This window comes from Hemitrygon akajei, chromosome 13, assembly GCF_048418815.1.
Source record: "Hemitrygon akajei chromosome 13, sHemAka1.3, whole genome shotgun sequence".
Lineage (NCBI taxonomy): Eukaryota > Metazoa > Chordata > Chondrichthyes > Myliobatiformes > Dasyatidae > Hemitrygon > Hemitrygon akajei.
The window spans coordinates 58,468,028-58,486,806 of NC_133136.1; the positions used below are offsets into that span (position 1 = coordinate 58,468,028).

Consider the following 18,779-nt stretch of genomic DNA (forward strand, 5'->3'; position numbering starts at 1 on the left):
AAATAGCCCCACTGCCTTGTGGGCAGCCTCGGGAGAGATGAAGGTTACGGGAGTAAACCCAGACATGAAATCCGGAGTGGAGCCCCTAGGACAGCTGGAAATCATTGAACATCCTTCTGGCAGCTCTTCCAGCCAAAGCTGGTGCCAAACGTATAGCTTTATAAGCCTTCCTTTGGACTACACTCGTGAGGCTGAGAGGGGGATTTTGACAACTGGGCGTCTCAGAATCTCCATACATTTCACCCAAGCTTGTGATGATGATCATCATCACCCATTGTCCTTCAAGACAGATGGATGCCAACCAACCACTGTTCATAACATCCCCATTGTCAACAATGGTAGGGAATCTTATTTGAATCTTTTTTTTAAAGCTATGTGAGTGCTGAACACGAGGCTGAAAGATTCACAACCATGTTCAAGCTCTTCTTGAGGGCTGTTAGGAATGTGTGCTCAGATGAATAAATTGTCAATAAAAAGGTTGATCTGGTTAGAGAGTCATGGCAGTGAATTAATTTTGTGGGTCAAAGAGAATTAGGATTTTCCCGTCGGTCACCATAAAATGCTCAGATTCTTCCCAGTTCTCCAAAATGCCCAGTTCTTCTAGCATTTTGTTGTTTTACTATGGATTTCCAGCTTCTGCAGTATCTCTTGTGTTTATAAAATGCTCAACATTTTCAAGAGTATCTCCTAACTGAGACCCTAATGCCCTCACTCTGATCATTTACTGTTTCCTTGCACTTGTGCAAACATTAATTAGCTAGGTCTATTTTGGATTGGGGTAACTGAGTAGTTAAAAGCAGGGAATCATATTGCAGTTTTGTCCGATCACTCAACAGAAAGTCAAAATTCAAATGCTGAGCATAATCTTGGCAAAATGACCAGACGGGTGGGATCTTGCTGTTAGCTTCCACCTTCCACCCAGTTCATTCTCCATAGAATAGATATATATATTCAGCCAAAGTCACGATGTAGAAAGTGAGAGGATGTTAGGATCTTTCCAAATCATAAAGGAAGTGACAACACTTGAAGAAATCTGGAGAACCTGCAAGAAATTTCTTTTGATTTTAGTGCTGTTCAGGACTCTATCAGTGGGATGGAGTGCAGGTTGTGTGACGTCGCTGAGATTATGGATGTATTGGGTAAACTGGGTAGGTTTGCCAACTACTTCAGAGAAATTTAGGATGCTTTCAGAGGATGTTGCTCCTAATGCAAAATGCACAGAGCCTCTTTCATTAAATGTAAATAACTGCAGCATTCAGGAACAAAGTAATCCTTAATAACATGCTAAGGATAAAGTCTGTCACAAAGTAAGTAAGACTGCTTACAGCTGATGAGCCTGAATTACAGTTTGGAATGCCAGGTGTTATTACAGCAGTCTGCCCTTCATTATTGGGGGAAGTCTAGATACATCAGATGTTTGATAATCTGTTTCCATGTAAATTGAATTATTACACTGTCATCAGACTCGAGCACCTAATAGGGAAAGAAGATTTGTGCCTGGTTTAGGTCTCCTTTGTCCCCATAATTTTGCTACTATTTGGAACAAAAACAAATGAAAATCTATTCAAAAATGGAAATAAGAAAAATAGTTCTACCAACAAGTCTGTTCCTGTTTGATTGGTCCCATCTGTACTTAAGATGTTTCTTGGCAAAATCATCAGCAAGGCACCTCAGAAACCTTTTCCTTCAATGAACTTTGCAGTTTCATGTTTCAAAATCTGATATTAAAAAATGCCTACTGCCTTTCTTACACCTAACCATCAATCAGAATCTGGTTTAATATCACTGGCATATATCATGAAATTTGTTAACTTAGCAGCTATAATAATGTAGATAAAAAAGTCAATTACAGTAAGTACCGTAGATTCCGGATTTTAAGCCGCTACTTTTTTCCCACATTTTGAACTGCTTTGAACTTTGCGGCCTTTAATACGGAGCGGCTAATGCATTATTTTTTTTCATGCCGCCTCGTAAACATTTTGCCTCGTAACAGTAGACCAATAAAATTGATGAGTAGTTCACAGAGGTCCAATGAAATTGTACGATAAATCAAGCGCACTTTCACAATTAAATTATTGTAAATCAGTCATTTGTACTCACCCTCATCAACATGGAAAACACTCGAAGAAAAGCATTGTGCTGCCTTTATGGCAGTTATTTAGTTTATAATATTTTCGCTTAGTAATTCATTTTCTAGTTAAAGTTAGAAGAGTTTTAACTAAATTTGTTTTCTGTACTACATCGCGGGATGCTATGACGTCACACCCGGTTTCGCCGCGTCTTGTGGGATACCGGTTTGCGATAAACGGGAAGGAGGGGGGGAGCGGCGGAGCCAAAACGCTGCTTTTAAGTTAAAGGCAATCAATAACTTTTCCTGGTAGGCTGCAGTATATATATTTTTTACCAGTCGTTAGGAGATATTGGAATGTTGTTCAGTAAAGAAGTATACGCAACGTATATTTAAAAGTAGCCGCGTTACGGGCACGGTTCGAAAAAAAGCATTTGCAATATGTATTTGTTTTTGTTACCATATGGATTTAATTAAAAGTTAAAAAATCCTCACGTGTAATATCTTTCTGTGTAAATATCTCATATTACAACGTGGGACACCTGCGGCCGAAAATCCGGTGCGGCCGAAAATCCGGTGCGGCCTAAAATCCGGTGCGGCCTTTACAAGTAAAAAATTGATTTTATTTCTAAAATTAGAGCCAGCGGCTTTTAATCAGGTGCGCTCTGTAGTCCGGAATCTACGGTATATATATATATGTAAATTAAATAATTAAATTAAAATATTGCAAAAATAGAAATAATATAAGAAGTGAAGTAGTGTTTATGGGTTCAATGTCTATTTAGGAATTGGATGGCAGAGGGGAAGAAGCTGTTCCTGAATCGCTGAGTGTGTGCCTTCAGGCTTCTGTACCTCCTTCCTGATGGTAACAGTGAGAAGGGGTTGTGTCCTGGGTGAAGTGGGTCCTTAATAATGGGTGCCACCTTTCGGAGGCACTGCTCCTTAAAGATGTCTTGAATACTATGTAGGCTGGCATCCAAGATGGAGCTGGCTAGTTTAACTTTCTGTAACTTCTTTTGATCTTGTGCAGTAGCCCCCATCATACCAGACAATGATGCAGCCTGTCAGAATGCTATCCACAGAATATCTATAGAAGTTTTCAAGTGATTTAGGTGACAAACCAGATCTCCTCAAACTCCTAATGAAAGATCGCTGCTGCCTTGCTTTCTTTAATGTTCTGACCAAATTAGATCCTCGCAGATCTTGACATGCAGGAACTTGAAGTTGTTCACTCTCTCCACTTCTGATCCCTCTACGAGGATCAGTTTGTGTTCCCTCATCTTATTCTTCCCGGAAGTCCACAATCAGCTGTTTGGTCTTAAAGTAGTTGAGTGCAAGATTGTTGCTGTGACACTAGCATATCTTGCTCCTGTATACCTTCTCGTACACCATCTGAAATTCTACAAGCAATGCATCTTCAGCAAATTTATAAATGGCATTTAAGCTATACCTAGCAACACAGTCATGGGTGTAGAGAGCATAGAGCAGTGAGCTAAGCACATATCCTAGAGGTGTATCTGTGTTGATCATCAGTGAGGAGGAGATGTGATTACCAATCCATCCAGATTGTGGTCTTCCGGTTAGGAAATCACTGGTCAAATTGCACAGGAAAGTACAGAGGCCTAGGTTCTAGGAACATCTATCAGGACTGTGGCAATGATCGTGTTAAACGCTGAGATATAGTCAATGGACAGCATCTAGATGTTTGTATTGCCCAAGAGTTCTAGGACCGTGTGGAGAGACATTGAGATTGTGTCTGCCGTAGACCTATTGTAGCAGGTCCCAGTCCTTGCTGAGGCAGGAGTTCATTCTAGCCATGACCAACCTCTCAAAGCATTTCATCACTGTCGATGTGAGTGCTACTGGACAACAGTCATTACAGTTGCTCACACTACTCTTCTTGAGCACTAGTATCATTGTTGCCCTTTTGAAGCAGGTGGGAACTTCCAACTATAGCGGTGAAAGATTGAAAATGTCCCTGAATACTCCCGCCAGTTGGTTGGCACAAGTTTTCAGAGTCTTTCCAGGTACCCCATCAGGGCCAGCCACCTTGCGAGGGTTCATCCTCCTGAAAGACAGCCTAACATCGACCTCGGAGACAGAGATCACAGAGTCACTGGGTGCAGCAGGGATCTTCACAGCTGTAGTTATATTTTCCCTTTCAAATTGGGCGTAGAAGGCATTGAGCATGTCTGGTAATGAAGCATTACTGTCATTCATGCTATTGGGTTTTGCTTTGTAGGAAATTATGTAACCATGCAAAGTTAGTTAACCTTTCATCAGGTATTTGAGTATGAGTATGAAGTCACATGTGGTCCAGGCTACATAAGGTGGGCAAGGGAACAAATGAATTTTGATGACAATTTGGAAGCTGCATAGTTAGTGTTATTAAGAGTTTTTGTTCTTTTATTTCCATTTTTAAGAATTGTATCACCTAGCTGTCATGGTGGGATTCAAGCTTGTGGCTCTGACTATTAACCCAAAAACCTAACCACAAAAATTCTCTGCTTTCCTGAATCACCTTATGTGATTTCTTGTAATTAACAATTCCCTAATTTACAGCCATAAACTTTAGTAAATGTAGGGTGGGAAAACAAAGTCCAGGTAGAACACGTAAAATGTCTTATAACCTTTGACACGCAGAATGGCAGATGGCTGAGTGAGTAATTAACTTAACACAGCAATAACATGTGCAGTTCTCCATGACAACTGTTAACACATAAATCTGAAATCCTGGTTACCAATCACCAATAAAGTTGGTCTGAACATTTTATTTTCCAAATGGAAAATTTCAAAGCATTAAAAAAGCACTTTGTTAGCCCAATAAGCAAAATTTAGAAGAGATCTTTTGCAATTTCATTGTTTATAACCTAGTTCATACAAATTGCACTGTCTGGCTACCTTGTGATTCATAGCAGTTATTTTCCAGAGAACTTCTAGATCTGAATAGGCAAAATGAATCATGAAAGCATGAATTTTCAATCGAGGGAAAGATAAGTGTATATATGCGTGTGTACACACACACACGCACGCACACACCTCTTCCTCTCCCCTCCCCCCAGCTACCTGAACTATACCTCTTTCCACTCTGTTGAAAAAATGCCATCCCTTCTCTCAATTCTTCTGTTTCCGCCGCACCTGCTCTCGGGATGAGGCTTTTCATTCCAGAATGAAGGAGATGTCCTCCTCCTTCAAAGAAAGGGGCTTCCCTTCCTTCACCATCAACGCTGCCCTCAACCACATCTCTTCCATTTTGCACACGTCTGCTCTTACCCCATCCTTCCGCCATCCTACCAGGGATAGGGTTCCTCTTGTCCTCACCTACCACCCCACCAGCCTCCATGTCCAGCACACAATTCTCCAAAGCTTCCGCCACCTCCAATGGGATCCCACCACCATGCACATCTTTCCCTCCTCCCCACTTTCTGCTTTCCGCAGGGATCGCTCACTATGTGACTCCCTTGTCCATTTGTCCCTCCCCACTGATCTCCCTCCTGGCACTTGCATCTGCAGATTTTCTCTTGTTTGAAATAGAAGAACCTGTTTTTTTTCCCCCTCTGCAAATAAGTTTCTCCTTCAACTGCTCATTAACAGTAAAGATTTTCCTGTTTGCTGCTCAGTTACTCAACTGCCACAAGTGTGGAGGTAACGTTTGCTTTTGCGCTCAACATGGATCTTTACCCTCCAGAAATCACAGATGTGAATTTGAATGTTATTGAGTCCACAGGAATTATTTTCATTCATTTCATAAACAGTCTGTAAAACATTGTATTTTACAATAGGAGAGGATCTTGTTTGAGAATATTGGTTGGTTGGCCACAAAAGATCTTTGGTGTGTTTATTGTTGAAAGTATTATGTTAATAAAGATTGCAAATATCACAATCTCCATGGTGATGTTTATTAAAATCTCAAGAATCAGAGTATGGTTTGCACCATCTTACAGAGTAATTCCAATAAGGAGTCATTTTTTTGGTTCAATCCAGATAGTTGGTGGTATTCCCTTTATGAGCCTTAGTTATAGCATTGCCTGTCTGTGGAAGCAAGATGGTGTGATGAGTTGAAATGAAGCAGGGGATTTGCCTGACCAGAGAAAGTCAAGGGGTAAAGCTTAATCAGTTGAGGAAAAAGGAATACCGGTAAGTGGAACTTGAGCATGGTAACTTATGACATCAACAGCGATTACACCCATTTAATTTTTCTTTTGCATGGAAGATTGGGTAAATGTCTAATACCCACATTGATGTTTTTCATGTGATTTGCTTTAAATATTTGCTGAGCCTGACACAAGAGAACTACTGTAGTGTTTGACTGAATCATACAGTGTAGTGAAGATATACTGCTGGCAGATATGAAGGTACCAGATAAGGTTCAAAATTGATCGGAAGATGAAGCTGGTCATAAAAATAATCCTTTAATTCAGTTACAGGGCTGTTATGGCGCTTGTGCAATCAAGTGGCAGATGATTATTTGAACAAAAAACAAAAAGAACAGGCTGTTATTGTGAGAAGATTTGCTAAGTTAATTTGAAGGAGAAATTGCTTTACTGCTATAAAATATTAAGTTTGTTAACTTGAATTTGGTCTTATCTCTTTCCGTGATCAAATTCCTTGTTTATTTTGCATTATGCATTTTGACAGATGCTTCCTTGGCAATTGGTTTAATCTTGTTTGAGAAGCTTCAGATAATTTTCCATGTTACAGCATGGATAGGAAGGTAAACAAATTTACATCCCCAGTGTATCTAACTTCATCAGTGATGAAGTCAACGCAGGGAAGGAACAATTTGATGTTTATCCCACAGTTTTAACAAAATCATATGAAGAGTGGTGAATTTATAGTACAAGGGTGCTGGCTTGAGCACAAAACTCATTTTTTGAACAAGCTAATTATAATATTTAGTTTGTTCTGGTGAACATGTTTTAACTTATTTAACTGAGTCAGCAATTTGAACTGTTTCATTTACTACTTGTCACAGATTCTTCTTGACAGAGTACAGATAATTTAATCAAATATGTACAGTAATTAGCAGTAACACTAGAGGGCAATCAGGAGCTGAGACCTATCCTGTACATTTTCCTCTTTTTTGGAGATCCCCATCTGCGCTGAATCTGGGTGAAATCAGTCAACTCTGGGCAATCCAGGTATTGAACCTGGAGACTTCTGCTGTGCTGGTTGGTGATCGAACTATTTCTAACAAAACCTGACCTTTGATCTTAGCAATGATTTAGAATAATTTTTTTTAATGGAAGGTATTGTGAAGAGGAAGGCAAGGTAATATATTTCTTTATTTTCATTAGCCATTTATTAAGGATTTATTGAGATTTATTAAGGTTAGTTTGCACTTTTGAATTAAAATTAAAAGTCTAGAATTGCCAAAAGTTTTTGCAGAGGATCTAATTATTTAATTATAAACACAAGAGAATCCGTTGAAGCTGGAAATCCAGAGTGGAATATACAAAGTGCTGGAGGAACTCAGCAGGTCAGGCAGCATCTATGGAGAGGAATAAACAGTCAACCTTTTGGGCTAACACCCTTCATCACGACATGTAATTATTGAATTACATTTGGAGAGTGCTCACATTACTTGCAATGAGATTATAGGATTGCTTCATGTCAGTTCCTGTACACAGGTTTTAAGAGAACAGCATAACTGATTGACTCCAGATCTGATGCAGTGCAAAAAGACTCAAAAGATACAAAACACAATAATATTAAAAACACAACAAATGTAAAAATATAAGTTAATTTATATACAGTACATGCAATCTATAAAGTGACACTCGGTGACTGACGGGAAATAATAAAATAGTGGTGGAGATAGTGGGTGGAGCTGTTGATTAGCCTTACTACTTGCAGAAGGTAACTGTTTTTAAGTCTGGAGGTCCTGGCGTGAATGGTATGTAACGTGCTCCCTGATGGGTATGGGACAAACAGTCCATGAGCCAGGTGGGTGGGATCCTTCATGATGTTACAGGCCCTTTTCTGAGCCCTTTCTGTATCTAAGTCCTTGATGGTGAGTAGGCTGGTGATGGTGATGTGCTGGGTAGATTTGAGTACCTGTTGTAGAGTTTACCTGTCTGCCACAGTGCCGTTTTTGTACCAAGCTATGATGCTGATTGCCAGGATGCTTCCTACTGCACATCTGTAGAATAAAGTGAGTAAGGACGTACAAAATCCAGCCTCCTCAGAAAGCAGAGGCACTGATGAGCTTTCTTGTAGGATGTGTTCTGGGTCCATGAGAGGTTGTGTGTGATGTGCATTCTCAGGAGCTTAAAACTACTTGCAGTTTTCACTGCTCTGCCACCAACGTAAAGCTGGGTTGTAAGTGGCGCGAGTTCTTCTGAAGTCGATAACCATCTCCTTTGTTTGTCTCTTTCACATTAAGGAAGAGGTTATTTCCCTGACACCAGTCCTTGAGCTCTTCCAACACCTTTCTGTAAGCTATCTTATTGTTGTTGGTGACGAGCCCCACCATTGTTGTGTTATGGACAAACTTGATCTTGCAATTGCTTAGGTATTTGGCCGTGCAGCCTGGGAAGGCAGTCTATCTAAGAGAGGGAAAACTCTGATTTCAAACCTCTGCTGCCTTGCGGCCATTCCCACTCATGGGAAAGGCTTCGGGAGTAAACCCTGAGGACAAATCCAGAGCTGGAGTCCCTAAGGCAGACCGACGTTGCCTTCAACCTCGCTCTGGCAACTCCTGTGACAACACTGTGCCAAGCTGTATTGGCCCTTGCCCTTCCTTTGGACAATATCGGTGGCGTGGAGAGGGGAGACTTGCTACGTGGGCAACAGCCGGTCTTCCTTACAACCTTGCCCAGGCCTGCACCCTGGAGAAGACTTGCCAGGCACAGATCCATGGTCTCGCGACACCATACATATGTGAGCAGGGCGTGCAGTGACTGGGTGACCGGACGGTGCTAGAGGCCATCGCTGTTGTTGATGATGGGGAGGGTGAACTGGTTATGTGTTCTGACTGTCTAAGGTATGTTCATTAGGAGTCCAATGCCCAGTTTATTTCTCTTATCAAATCATGTTTGAGTTAGCCATAAGTATTGACTGAAAAAGAGGTTTCTAAAAGTTTAGAAATGACTTTTATAACCTTCACAATAAGACTAGAAGCAACTATCTTCTGATTTAAAAAATATAGGAAATATCCAATAAAGTAAATGGCAGGATGGAACAATACTTTTCATACAGATCCTTAGTCATATAGTCTATCTCTGCCATTAGTTAGTAGTCAGCTCTTGGAATTACTCAGTATGGACATTGGGGCAGGCTCTTGTTCTGGGAAATAAATGGAATTACATGGATCTTCATTTCAGTGCAATTTTGTTTCATATAAAAAACAAATCCGAAAATAAATGATCAAAGATTAAAGTATTTGACTGAAGTAAAAGGACTTCAGTTAGATTGAAGAAATTAATCCAAGAAACTTGGAAAGACACACTAGTTTAAACACTAACGATTCTGTAGATGCTGGAAATCCAGAGCAGCACATATAAAATGCAGGAGAAATCCAGCAGGTCACACATGAACTATGGAAATGATAAGGGGTGTCAGCCTGAAGCATGCACCCTTTACTCATTTCCAAAGATCCTTCCTGACCTGCTGAGTTCCGCCAGCATTTTGTACGTGTCACTCAAGAAGTACTTTCTGCACGCCATAGTTCCCGAGGAGATGTTGGAATGTATAGAGGGTGAGAGTTGGGGCATTCTGTGCACCACAGTTCCCAATGAGATGTTGGATGGTGTAGTGGAAGAGGATTCATTGGTTATGGGAACAGACAGGAGTTCCTGTGGATGTGAACACAATTCCCAGATGGTATTTTGCCTCCCAGGTGCCAAGGTCAGGGACATCTTGGATTGAGTCTGCAGTATTGCATTGAGTCTGCAAGGGTGAGCAGCCAGAGGATGTGGCCCATGTCGGTACCAATGATGAGGTTCTGCAAATTGAGTTCAAAGAGTTAGGTGCTAAGTTAAAGGACAGGACCTCCGGGTTTGAGATCTCAGGATTGCCGCAATGCCACATGCTGGTGAGGCCAGAAAGGAAGATCATGTAGCTAAGGAGATGGTGCAGGAGGGAGGGCAACAGAGTTTTGGGTCATTGGGACATGTATAGAAGGGATGGTTTGCACCTGAACTGCAGGAGAACTTCTAGGATGTGAAGTTCCATTAGTCTTCAGGCTTAAGTCTTTGAAAACATATGGGTTATGAGATGACCTACACTTTGTTTAAGTAAACAGTTGTTATCCTAATTTCATGTCCTCACTGAGGCCATGGTTGATCCGATTGGCTTAAGTGGATCTTAACAATGTGTATTTGGCAATGTGATGCTGTTGAAAATTAGTTATTATATTGCTGTTGAAGGTGTTTATTGTGTGACACATTTTTGGGATGAATGTTACTTAGCAGTTGTTAACTCCAGCCAAAAAAACATTCCCTAGCAGAATTCATTGCACAGTACGTGGAAGTGAAAACTGGAACTGTCAAGGAAGGGTTCTACTTCAGATTCTGCGATGGAGGGAAGATCATTGCTGATGTAGCTGAAGATAACCACGCCACAGACAGGTGCTAATGAAGATGTTCTAAGGTCTCCAGTGGCTCTAGTAACAGACTATTGAGTGATTTTGGCCAGTTTTACTTGGAATTTCAACTACTAGATGTGTTCATTTTACCTCAACTGAGTCTGGGTAAGGCTTCTTGGGTGCATAACCTAGGCTTACTCACTTCAGTGTTGAACTGACCCTGCAGCTATGCTCAGTACTGAACTGGCTATGTGGCTTTGGCCTGCAGTCATCAGGCTGCTGGACTGGCTTCACATCTCATGCTGCTGAACTAGCTCCATGGCTGTGGACACACTTTCGGAGACTCCAGAGTTCATGTTCTGTGTGTTATTTGTTTATTTTATTGTTTGTATAATTTGTTCTTTTTTCGCATGTTGGGTGTTTGACTGTCTTTGTTGTGTGGGTTTTTTAATTGGTTCTATTGCAATTCTTTGTTTCATGGCTGCCCGCAAGAAGACAAATCTCAAGGTTGTATTTAATATACATACTTCAATAATATATGTACTTTGGACTTTGTAATTTGTCAGATGTACTCAAACAAGAGAAACTCTGTAGATGCTGTCAATCGAAGCAACACACACACAAAATGTTGGAGGAACTCAGCAGGCCAGGTAGTATCTATGGGAAAAGGTATAGTCGACAGTCACAGAGAGTAGATTGAAAAGGTGGGGGGAGGGGTGGGAGAAGCGCAAGGTGATAGGTGAAGCTGGGAAGGGGAGGGACAAAGTAAACAGCTGAGAAGCTGATTGGTGAAAGAGATACAGGGCTGGAGAAGAGGGAGTCTGATAGGAGAGGCCAGAAGGCCATGGGAGAATGAAAAAGGGGGAGGAGCACCAGAGGGAGGCGATAAGTTGACAGAGGAAAAAAGGGATGGGGAATGGTTGGAGTGGGGGCATTACTGGAAGTTTGATAAATTGATGTTCATGCCATCAGGTTGGAGTCTACACTGACAGAATGTAAGGTGTTGTTCCTCCAACCTGACTGTGGCCTCATCACAACAGTAGAGGAGGCCATAGATGGGCATATTTGAATGGGATTGGAAGTGGAATTAAAATGGGTGGCCACTGGGAGATCCCACTTTTTTCTGGCAGACAGAGCATAGGTGCACGGTGAAGTGGTCTCCCAATCTCCTTGGGTCTTACCAATGTATAGGAGGCCATACCAGGAGCACCATATACAGAATATGACCCCAACAGACTGACAGGTGAAGTATCGCCTCACCTGGAAGGACTGTTTGAAACCCTGAATGGTGGTGAGGGAGGATGTGTAGGGGCAGGTGTATCACTCGTTCCGCTTGCAAGGGTAAGTGCTGGGGGGGAAGAGTAGGCAAGGGAGTTGCATAGGGAGCAATCTCTGTGGAAAGCAGAAAGTGGGGAAGAGCAAAAGGTGTGCTTGGTGATGGGATCTCATTGGAGACGGTGGAAGTTCCATAGAATTATGCGCTAGATGCCTGGTAGGGTGGTGGGAGAATGGGGTGAGAGCAGACATGCGTGAAATGGAAGAGATGTGGTTGAGGGCAGCTTTGATGGTGGAGGAAGGGAAACCCCTTTCTTTGAAGAAAGAGGACATCTCCCTTGTTCTGCAATGAAAAAGCAGATGCAACAGAGACAGAGGAATTGAGAGAAGGAGATGGCATTTTTACAAGCAACAGGGTGGGAAGACTTATATTCCAGGTAGCTCTGAAGAGTCTGTGGGTTTATAATAGACATGGGTGAATAAGCTATCTCCAGAGATAGAGACAGTGAACCTGAGAAAGGAGAGGGAAGTGTCGGAAATAGACCAGGTAAATTTGAGGGCAGGGTGGCAGTTGAAGGCAAAGTTGATGAAGTTGACGAGCTCCGCATGGGTGCAGGAAGCAGCTCCAATGCAGTCACCGATGTAGCATAGGAAAAGTGGTGGATGGACACCAGGGGAGGTTTGGATCATAGGCTGCTCCAAGTAGACGACTAAAAGTAGGCATAGCTGGGACCCATGCGAGTGTACTCTGTGTACTCTAACATTGAGGACAGCTGTTTTGCATGTGTCTGATTCAAGATCTTTTATTTTTTTTTAAATTAAATTACTTGAAATTGCTGAGTTGCTGTGATAGGATTTGGATTCATGTCCCTGTATCACTAGTCCATGGGTCGAGCAACCTAACCTCGTTGTTACTGTACTCAATTATTTTCAATACTGGCTTTAAAGCAAGTAATCTTATTAGATTTTACATTCAATAAGAACACAGAAAGAGGAGCTTATTATTTGTTGATTTCCACAAAGAATACATTTATATTACTTTAGCTGCTTTATGCAGCCATTATTTTGGAAATCTTTGATCTCCACCAGTCTGTGAAAAGAGCAAAACAAAACTGTGACCAACATTTTAGCCGGCAAAAAAGTTGACAAGAAAAACTAAGCATAGTCTTCTAATGAAGCTGCTGGAGGAACAGAACAAAACTTTGTCTGTTAATCTCCTGATGTGGGGAAAAGTAATGTATTCCTATTTTGCTAAGTTAGATGCTGCGCTGATTGAATTGTATGCATTTAATTAGAGCTGCCTCTTCACCATGCTGTGAAATTAAACAATAAATCAATTTTAGCCTCACCTCATCAGGTGATTGATTGCTCTATTCCGTTTTGAGCTCTTGGAGAAGCTACTTGCCAGAAGCATGGTCAAGTAGTCCACATCACGAGGGAATGAAATGGTTATGTCCCAGGAAGAGCAAATAATGAGAGTAAACAGAAGAGATCTGCTCAAACCAATCACATCAGTGATTGCTGCCACTGATTCTAAGATTATTCAGTTGGTGGCAATTATTTTGGATACTGGCTATTTTGGTTACCTAAAACCTTAAAAAAAATTCAAAGGAAGCAGATAAGCAAGAGTAATATATGAAAGCATCAGCCACGTTAGCACTGGGGTAAAAAGATAATAGTTTTAAAAAATTCAGGATTAAACCTCAGTCAAGAAAAAGAAACCTTGAATACAGAAACTTTAGATGTGTGTGTGTGTGTGTGTGTGTGTGTGTGTGTGTGTGTGTGTGTGTGTGTGTGTGGGCGAGGGGCATGGTAAAATGAGTCAATTCACAATAAAATAAGTGATCAGTGCTGAGTGGAGAACAGCCATTGCTTTGCTTTGGATACACACACACACACACACACACACACACACACACACACACACACACACACACACACACACATCTCTCTCTCTCTCAGGGTTGTGTGTGTGTGTGTATGTATATGTATATATATCTATATATATATAACCCCAAGATTCAGTTTTTGCAGGCATACTCAATAAATCCATAATAGAAAAATAACCATAATAGAATCAATAAAATACCACACCAGCTTGGGCAATCAACCAGTGTGCAAATGACAACAAACTGTGCAAATACAAAAAGAAAGAAATAATAATTAACAAATATTAATTATAAATATTAAGAAGTGGAGATAAAGAGTCCCTGAAAGTGAGTTCATAGGTTATGGGAACATCTCAATGATGGGGGTGAGTAAAATTGAGTAAGGTTATCCACTTTGGTTCAAGAGCCTGATGGTTGAGGGGTAGTAACTGCTTCTGAACCTGGTGATGTGAGTTCTGAGGTTCCTGTACCTTCTTCCTGATGGCACCAGTAAGAAGAGAGCATGTCCTGGGTGGTGGGGTCTCTGATGATGGATGCTGCTTTCCTGCAACAATGCTTCGTGTAGATTGCTCAATCGAGGGGAAGGCTTTACTGGTGATTGATTGGGACGTATCCACTACTTATTGTAGGATTTTCCATTCCAGGGCATTGGTGTTTCCATACCAGGCTGGGAAGCAACCAGTCAAACACTCTCCACCATACATCTATAGAAGTTTATCAAAGTTTTAGTTGTCATGCCAAATCCATGCAAACTCCTATAGAGATGCCGCTGTGCTTTCTTCGTAATTGGAGTTATATGCTGGAGCCAGGAGTGTATGTGGATGCACAGAATGCTTACGGACGCACTGGATTTTGATGCAGCCACCATAAGGGTTTGGTGGGGGAGGTACAACAGTGTAGGATTCTTCTGCTATTGGAAAAGGAAGGGCCTGGTTGGGAGGGAGGGAAGCTCTCCAGTTATCGTAGCCCGGGGCCACATGAGATGTAATAGAACACTACTGAAGGCATTGACTTTGAATTGAAAGAATGAAAGTAATTTCATGGCATATTCCTGTAATTTTTTTTGTTCAAAAAGCAGTGAGTTCAGTAAAAGAGACTGAGAACGTAAGCGGCCACAGATGCAATCCAGTTAAATAGTGGCTGACACCAAACATTTTATCTGGATTTCTGAGCTATCAGGCTTGGAAAACGAGGATTGATGGCAGGTCCAGAAGGAAGAGGTCTTTTTTAAAATACTCACATGAACCAGTTCATTCTCGGGCCGTCACTGTACATTTCTTATCCGAGATAAAGATGGAGGTCAACTTGAATTAATTACAATTGTTTTTTTATCTGGGTCACTGTTGGGAGATTCTATTGCATTCTTGTACAACTGTTTAATCTAAACCGAGGAGCAAAGGCCTTGTAATCATTCATCTCAAATTTAGTTGCAGAGGTGACGCAATTGTTGGTTCTTCTGAGATAAACAAATGAGTTGTCAGATGGTGCACCTCATCCCTATCAATTATGAAGTTGAAAAATGTACCAAGTTCTTGAGGTTAAAACTATATATAAACACAGGGAACTCTGCAAAGGCTGAAAATCCAAAAGCAACATACACAAAATGCTAGAGGATCGTAGCAGGTCAGGACTGCTGAAGGGTGTTGGCCCAAAACTTCAACTGCTTGTTCATTTTCATGGATGCTGCCTGACTTGCTGAATTCCTCCAGCATTATGTGTATGTTGTTTCATATAAATGTAAAATGTAATTTTCTTTGTTCTCACAAATTGATCAGTGCACGCTACATGGTAGACAGTCAGAACGATGTTTGCATTGTGCACTCCACTGGTAGATTGAATGTGAACATGAAACATTTATTAAAACTGTGGAACATTAACTGTTGTCCAATAGGATAATGGCTAGGGAATACAACTATTCACATCGTGATTCTTTCAAAGGCTGTTGGGTAAGAGCAGATGGCTGAATTGCATGTGAATCTGAATCCAAACATAAACATCTATTTATTTGGGTGTAAAATCATGAATTGTCTGCTTGCAGTTTCTGAGCATTTTTATATTTACCTGCTGGGAGTGCTGGAGTCTAAAGATTCCACCCCCGTGTGAGGAACTAAGGAACCTGTATGGGTAGAGGTAAGTTACACACTGGAGAGCTATAAGGGCTGGGAGTGACATGTAGGAATAAAATAAAAAACTATCCTTCGTAGAGAAGTTCTTTCAGGTCAACGCCTTTGACCACAGGGCCATCAGGCAGTGGTCAGCACGTAAGGTCCTGCAGGCACTGCAGGAGAAGGATGTGATGGATACAGTGGAGTAGTTCCCTGAGCAGACCGTCCAGTTCATCTGGCAAAATGCCTCATCACCAGACCTCACCAACAGGCACCAAGACCTCACCTGGCTGGCGGTGAGAGGGGCCCTCCCAGTCTGATCCCTCCTGTACGCCCGGAACGTCGTCTCCACACCCCTCTGCCCACGGGAGGACTGTGGTGAGGAGGAGTCGGTGACCCACCTCTTTGCACACTGTGGGTTCGCGGAGAAGGTGTGGAGGAGGATGAAAGAGGCAGTCTTGAGATTCATCCCCAGCAGCTGCGTGACAGAGGACTCTCTGATCTACGGGCTGTTCCCGGGGACGCACACCGAGACCAACATCCGGTGCTGCTGGCAGATCATCAACTCGGTCAAAGACGCTCTTTGGTCGGCCCAAAACTTGATGGTCTACCAGCACACAGACATGTCCGTGGGGGAATGCTGCCGACTGGCATATTCTCAGCCGCAGGAGTACGTGCTGAGGGACGCACTCAAACTCGGTGCAGCCACCGCAAGGGCCCGGTGGGGAAGGACCACAGTCTAGGGTTCTTCTCCCACTGGAGTTGAGGGGTAGGGGGTTGGGTGTATACCCCCTGAATGTAAATATGAAAGAACAAAGTGCCACGTGGGTGGCAAAAATTTTGAAAATGTAAAAACAGTAATGGTAACAACTGTAAAGAATTGAAAGTCATTGAATGGTTGTTGTATATAATTTTTATGTTTGAATAAAGTATATTTTGTTTAATTTAAAAAAAAACTGAGCAGGGTGTGTTTCCACTTGCTGAAACAAATGCAGCAGATAAACCATCCTTAATAATAAATTCATGTTTTACATCAATAAAGTATTTTCTCTTAGAATAAAATCTATTCTATTTAGTTCTAGGAATGTCAGAAAATTTAATTAAAAGTTGCTTTAGTTAAATTCTATAAATGCACATACCTATGTGTCTCAAAAATAAATTAAACGGCACATGCACTCAGTGGTGACTTTATTAGGTACAATTGTGTGCCTTCTTATTAATGCAAACATCTAATAGGATCATGTGGCAGCCAATCAATACATAAGTACGTGCCGATATGTCAAAAGGTTCAGTTGCTGTTTGGATCCAACAGCAGAATGAAGAAGAAATGTGATCTAAGTGATTCTGACTGTGGAATGATTTGTGGTGCCAGATGGGTAATTTGAGTACCTCTGAAACTGTGATCTCTAGGGATTTTTATGCACAACAGACTCTAGTGTTTACAGAGAATGGTGTGAAAAACAATAAAACATATCCGGTGAGTGGTGGTTCGGTGATCGAAAACATCTTTTTGTTGAGAGAGATCAGAGAAGAATGGCCAGAGAGGTTCAAGCTGACAGGAAGGCAACACAAACTTAAATAACCACACATTACAACACTGGTGTGCAGAAGAGCATCCCTGAATGCACAAAGCATTGAAGCCTGAGGTGGATGGGCTACAGTAGCAGAAGATCACGAACATGCACTCAGTGGCCACTTTATTAGGTACAGGAGGTACCTACTAAAGTGGCCTTGGAGTGTATAATATCGATGATCAAACCACATGGCACAGAAACAGTCCCTTCGACTGACCTGTCACTTCTGAACATCAAGCACTCACTTATACTAATCTTCCATTGTTCTGAGTTACTAAGTTTCTGTCCCTATGTCAACTAGACACTAGGTAATCAGTGTTAAAGGTATTAAGATTTTTTTTGCGATACATTAATCATCACGATGTTGGTTACTGGGTATGCAGATTTTTTAAAGGCAGAATTGATAGCTATTTTATTATGTCTGCTGATATAATCTGTGCTTGTGAAATTCATTTGACATAAAGGACCCTGATGCTTGTCAAATGTTCTTTTCTTGACCTTCTAGAAACCTGCAAAGATCCGGACCTCTTCTTGTGCGGTACTGACTTCTGTATCCCAAGGAAACTGGTGTGCAATGGTTACAAGGATTGTGAAGACTGGAGCGATGAAGCAAACTGCAGTATGTCACTGTTATCTCTCCCTCTCTCCCTCCCCCCATTAATTGACTGAACTCCTCTCAAAAAGTCAAGTATTATAATGAGTTCTTGTGCGTTACTCTATGAAATCTAAGTATATAACTAAGTAAGTGCTGCCTTCTACATCTTTTGGTAACACATTTATTGCATTCATTTCAGATCAATTACTAGATTAGCAGTGCCAATTTATGCTGACATTATCGTCAGAGAATCTGTCTTAAACTTTGCCTTTTTTGAAAAGCAATTTCTTACTCTAGAGAATGTAGCTGAGATCCTCATGGAATTCAGTTGACTGGTGGGATAATTTGCTTTCCCAGGCTACATGCCCACTGCATTTGCTATTCCCAGACCATTTCCTATCCTACTGCTAACTTGGCCTGAATCTGCTTAGTGGGGAATTTAGCAGCTACACTGATTCATACTCCACAGTTTTGCGAGAGGTGTGATCAGAATACCAGTTTATATGTTGATGCTATTTATCAGAGCAGCAGTATCAGTTGGCGAGTTTCAAGCATTTACACGTTTGGACGCAGCTTCACAATATGCACAAGTTGATCCGCAAAGAGTTGCCACTGATCCTGTGGTCATCAGGCTGACTTTAACGGCACAAGAGCGGGAAGGTGGATCACTGATGCCCAGTTTATCAATCTGGGTGGAGGTGTTGAGGTGAAAGGAGGGAGCAGTTTACTGGGGGAGTAGGTGATAC

The 18,779-nt window shown here is 41.6% G+C and overlaps 1 protein-coding gene across 3 annotated transcripts in view; it reads left to right on the top strand.

Annotated features, from left to right (window-relative positions):
- Positions 1–18,779, top strand: part of corin (corin, serine peptidase) — a 199,345-nt gene that overhangs the window by 93,174 nt on the left and 87,392 nt on the right. For all 3 annotated transcript variants that reach the window (XM_073064708.1, XM_073064709.1, XM_073064710.1), the window contains exon 6: positions 17,944–18,057. In XM_073064708.1, coding sequence (XP_072920809.1) covers positions 17,944–18,057 — 114 coding nt within the window. The remainder of the gene's footprint in view (positions 1–17,943; positions 18,058–18,779) is intronic.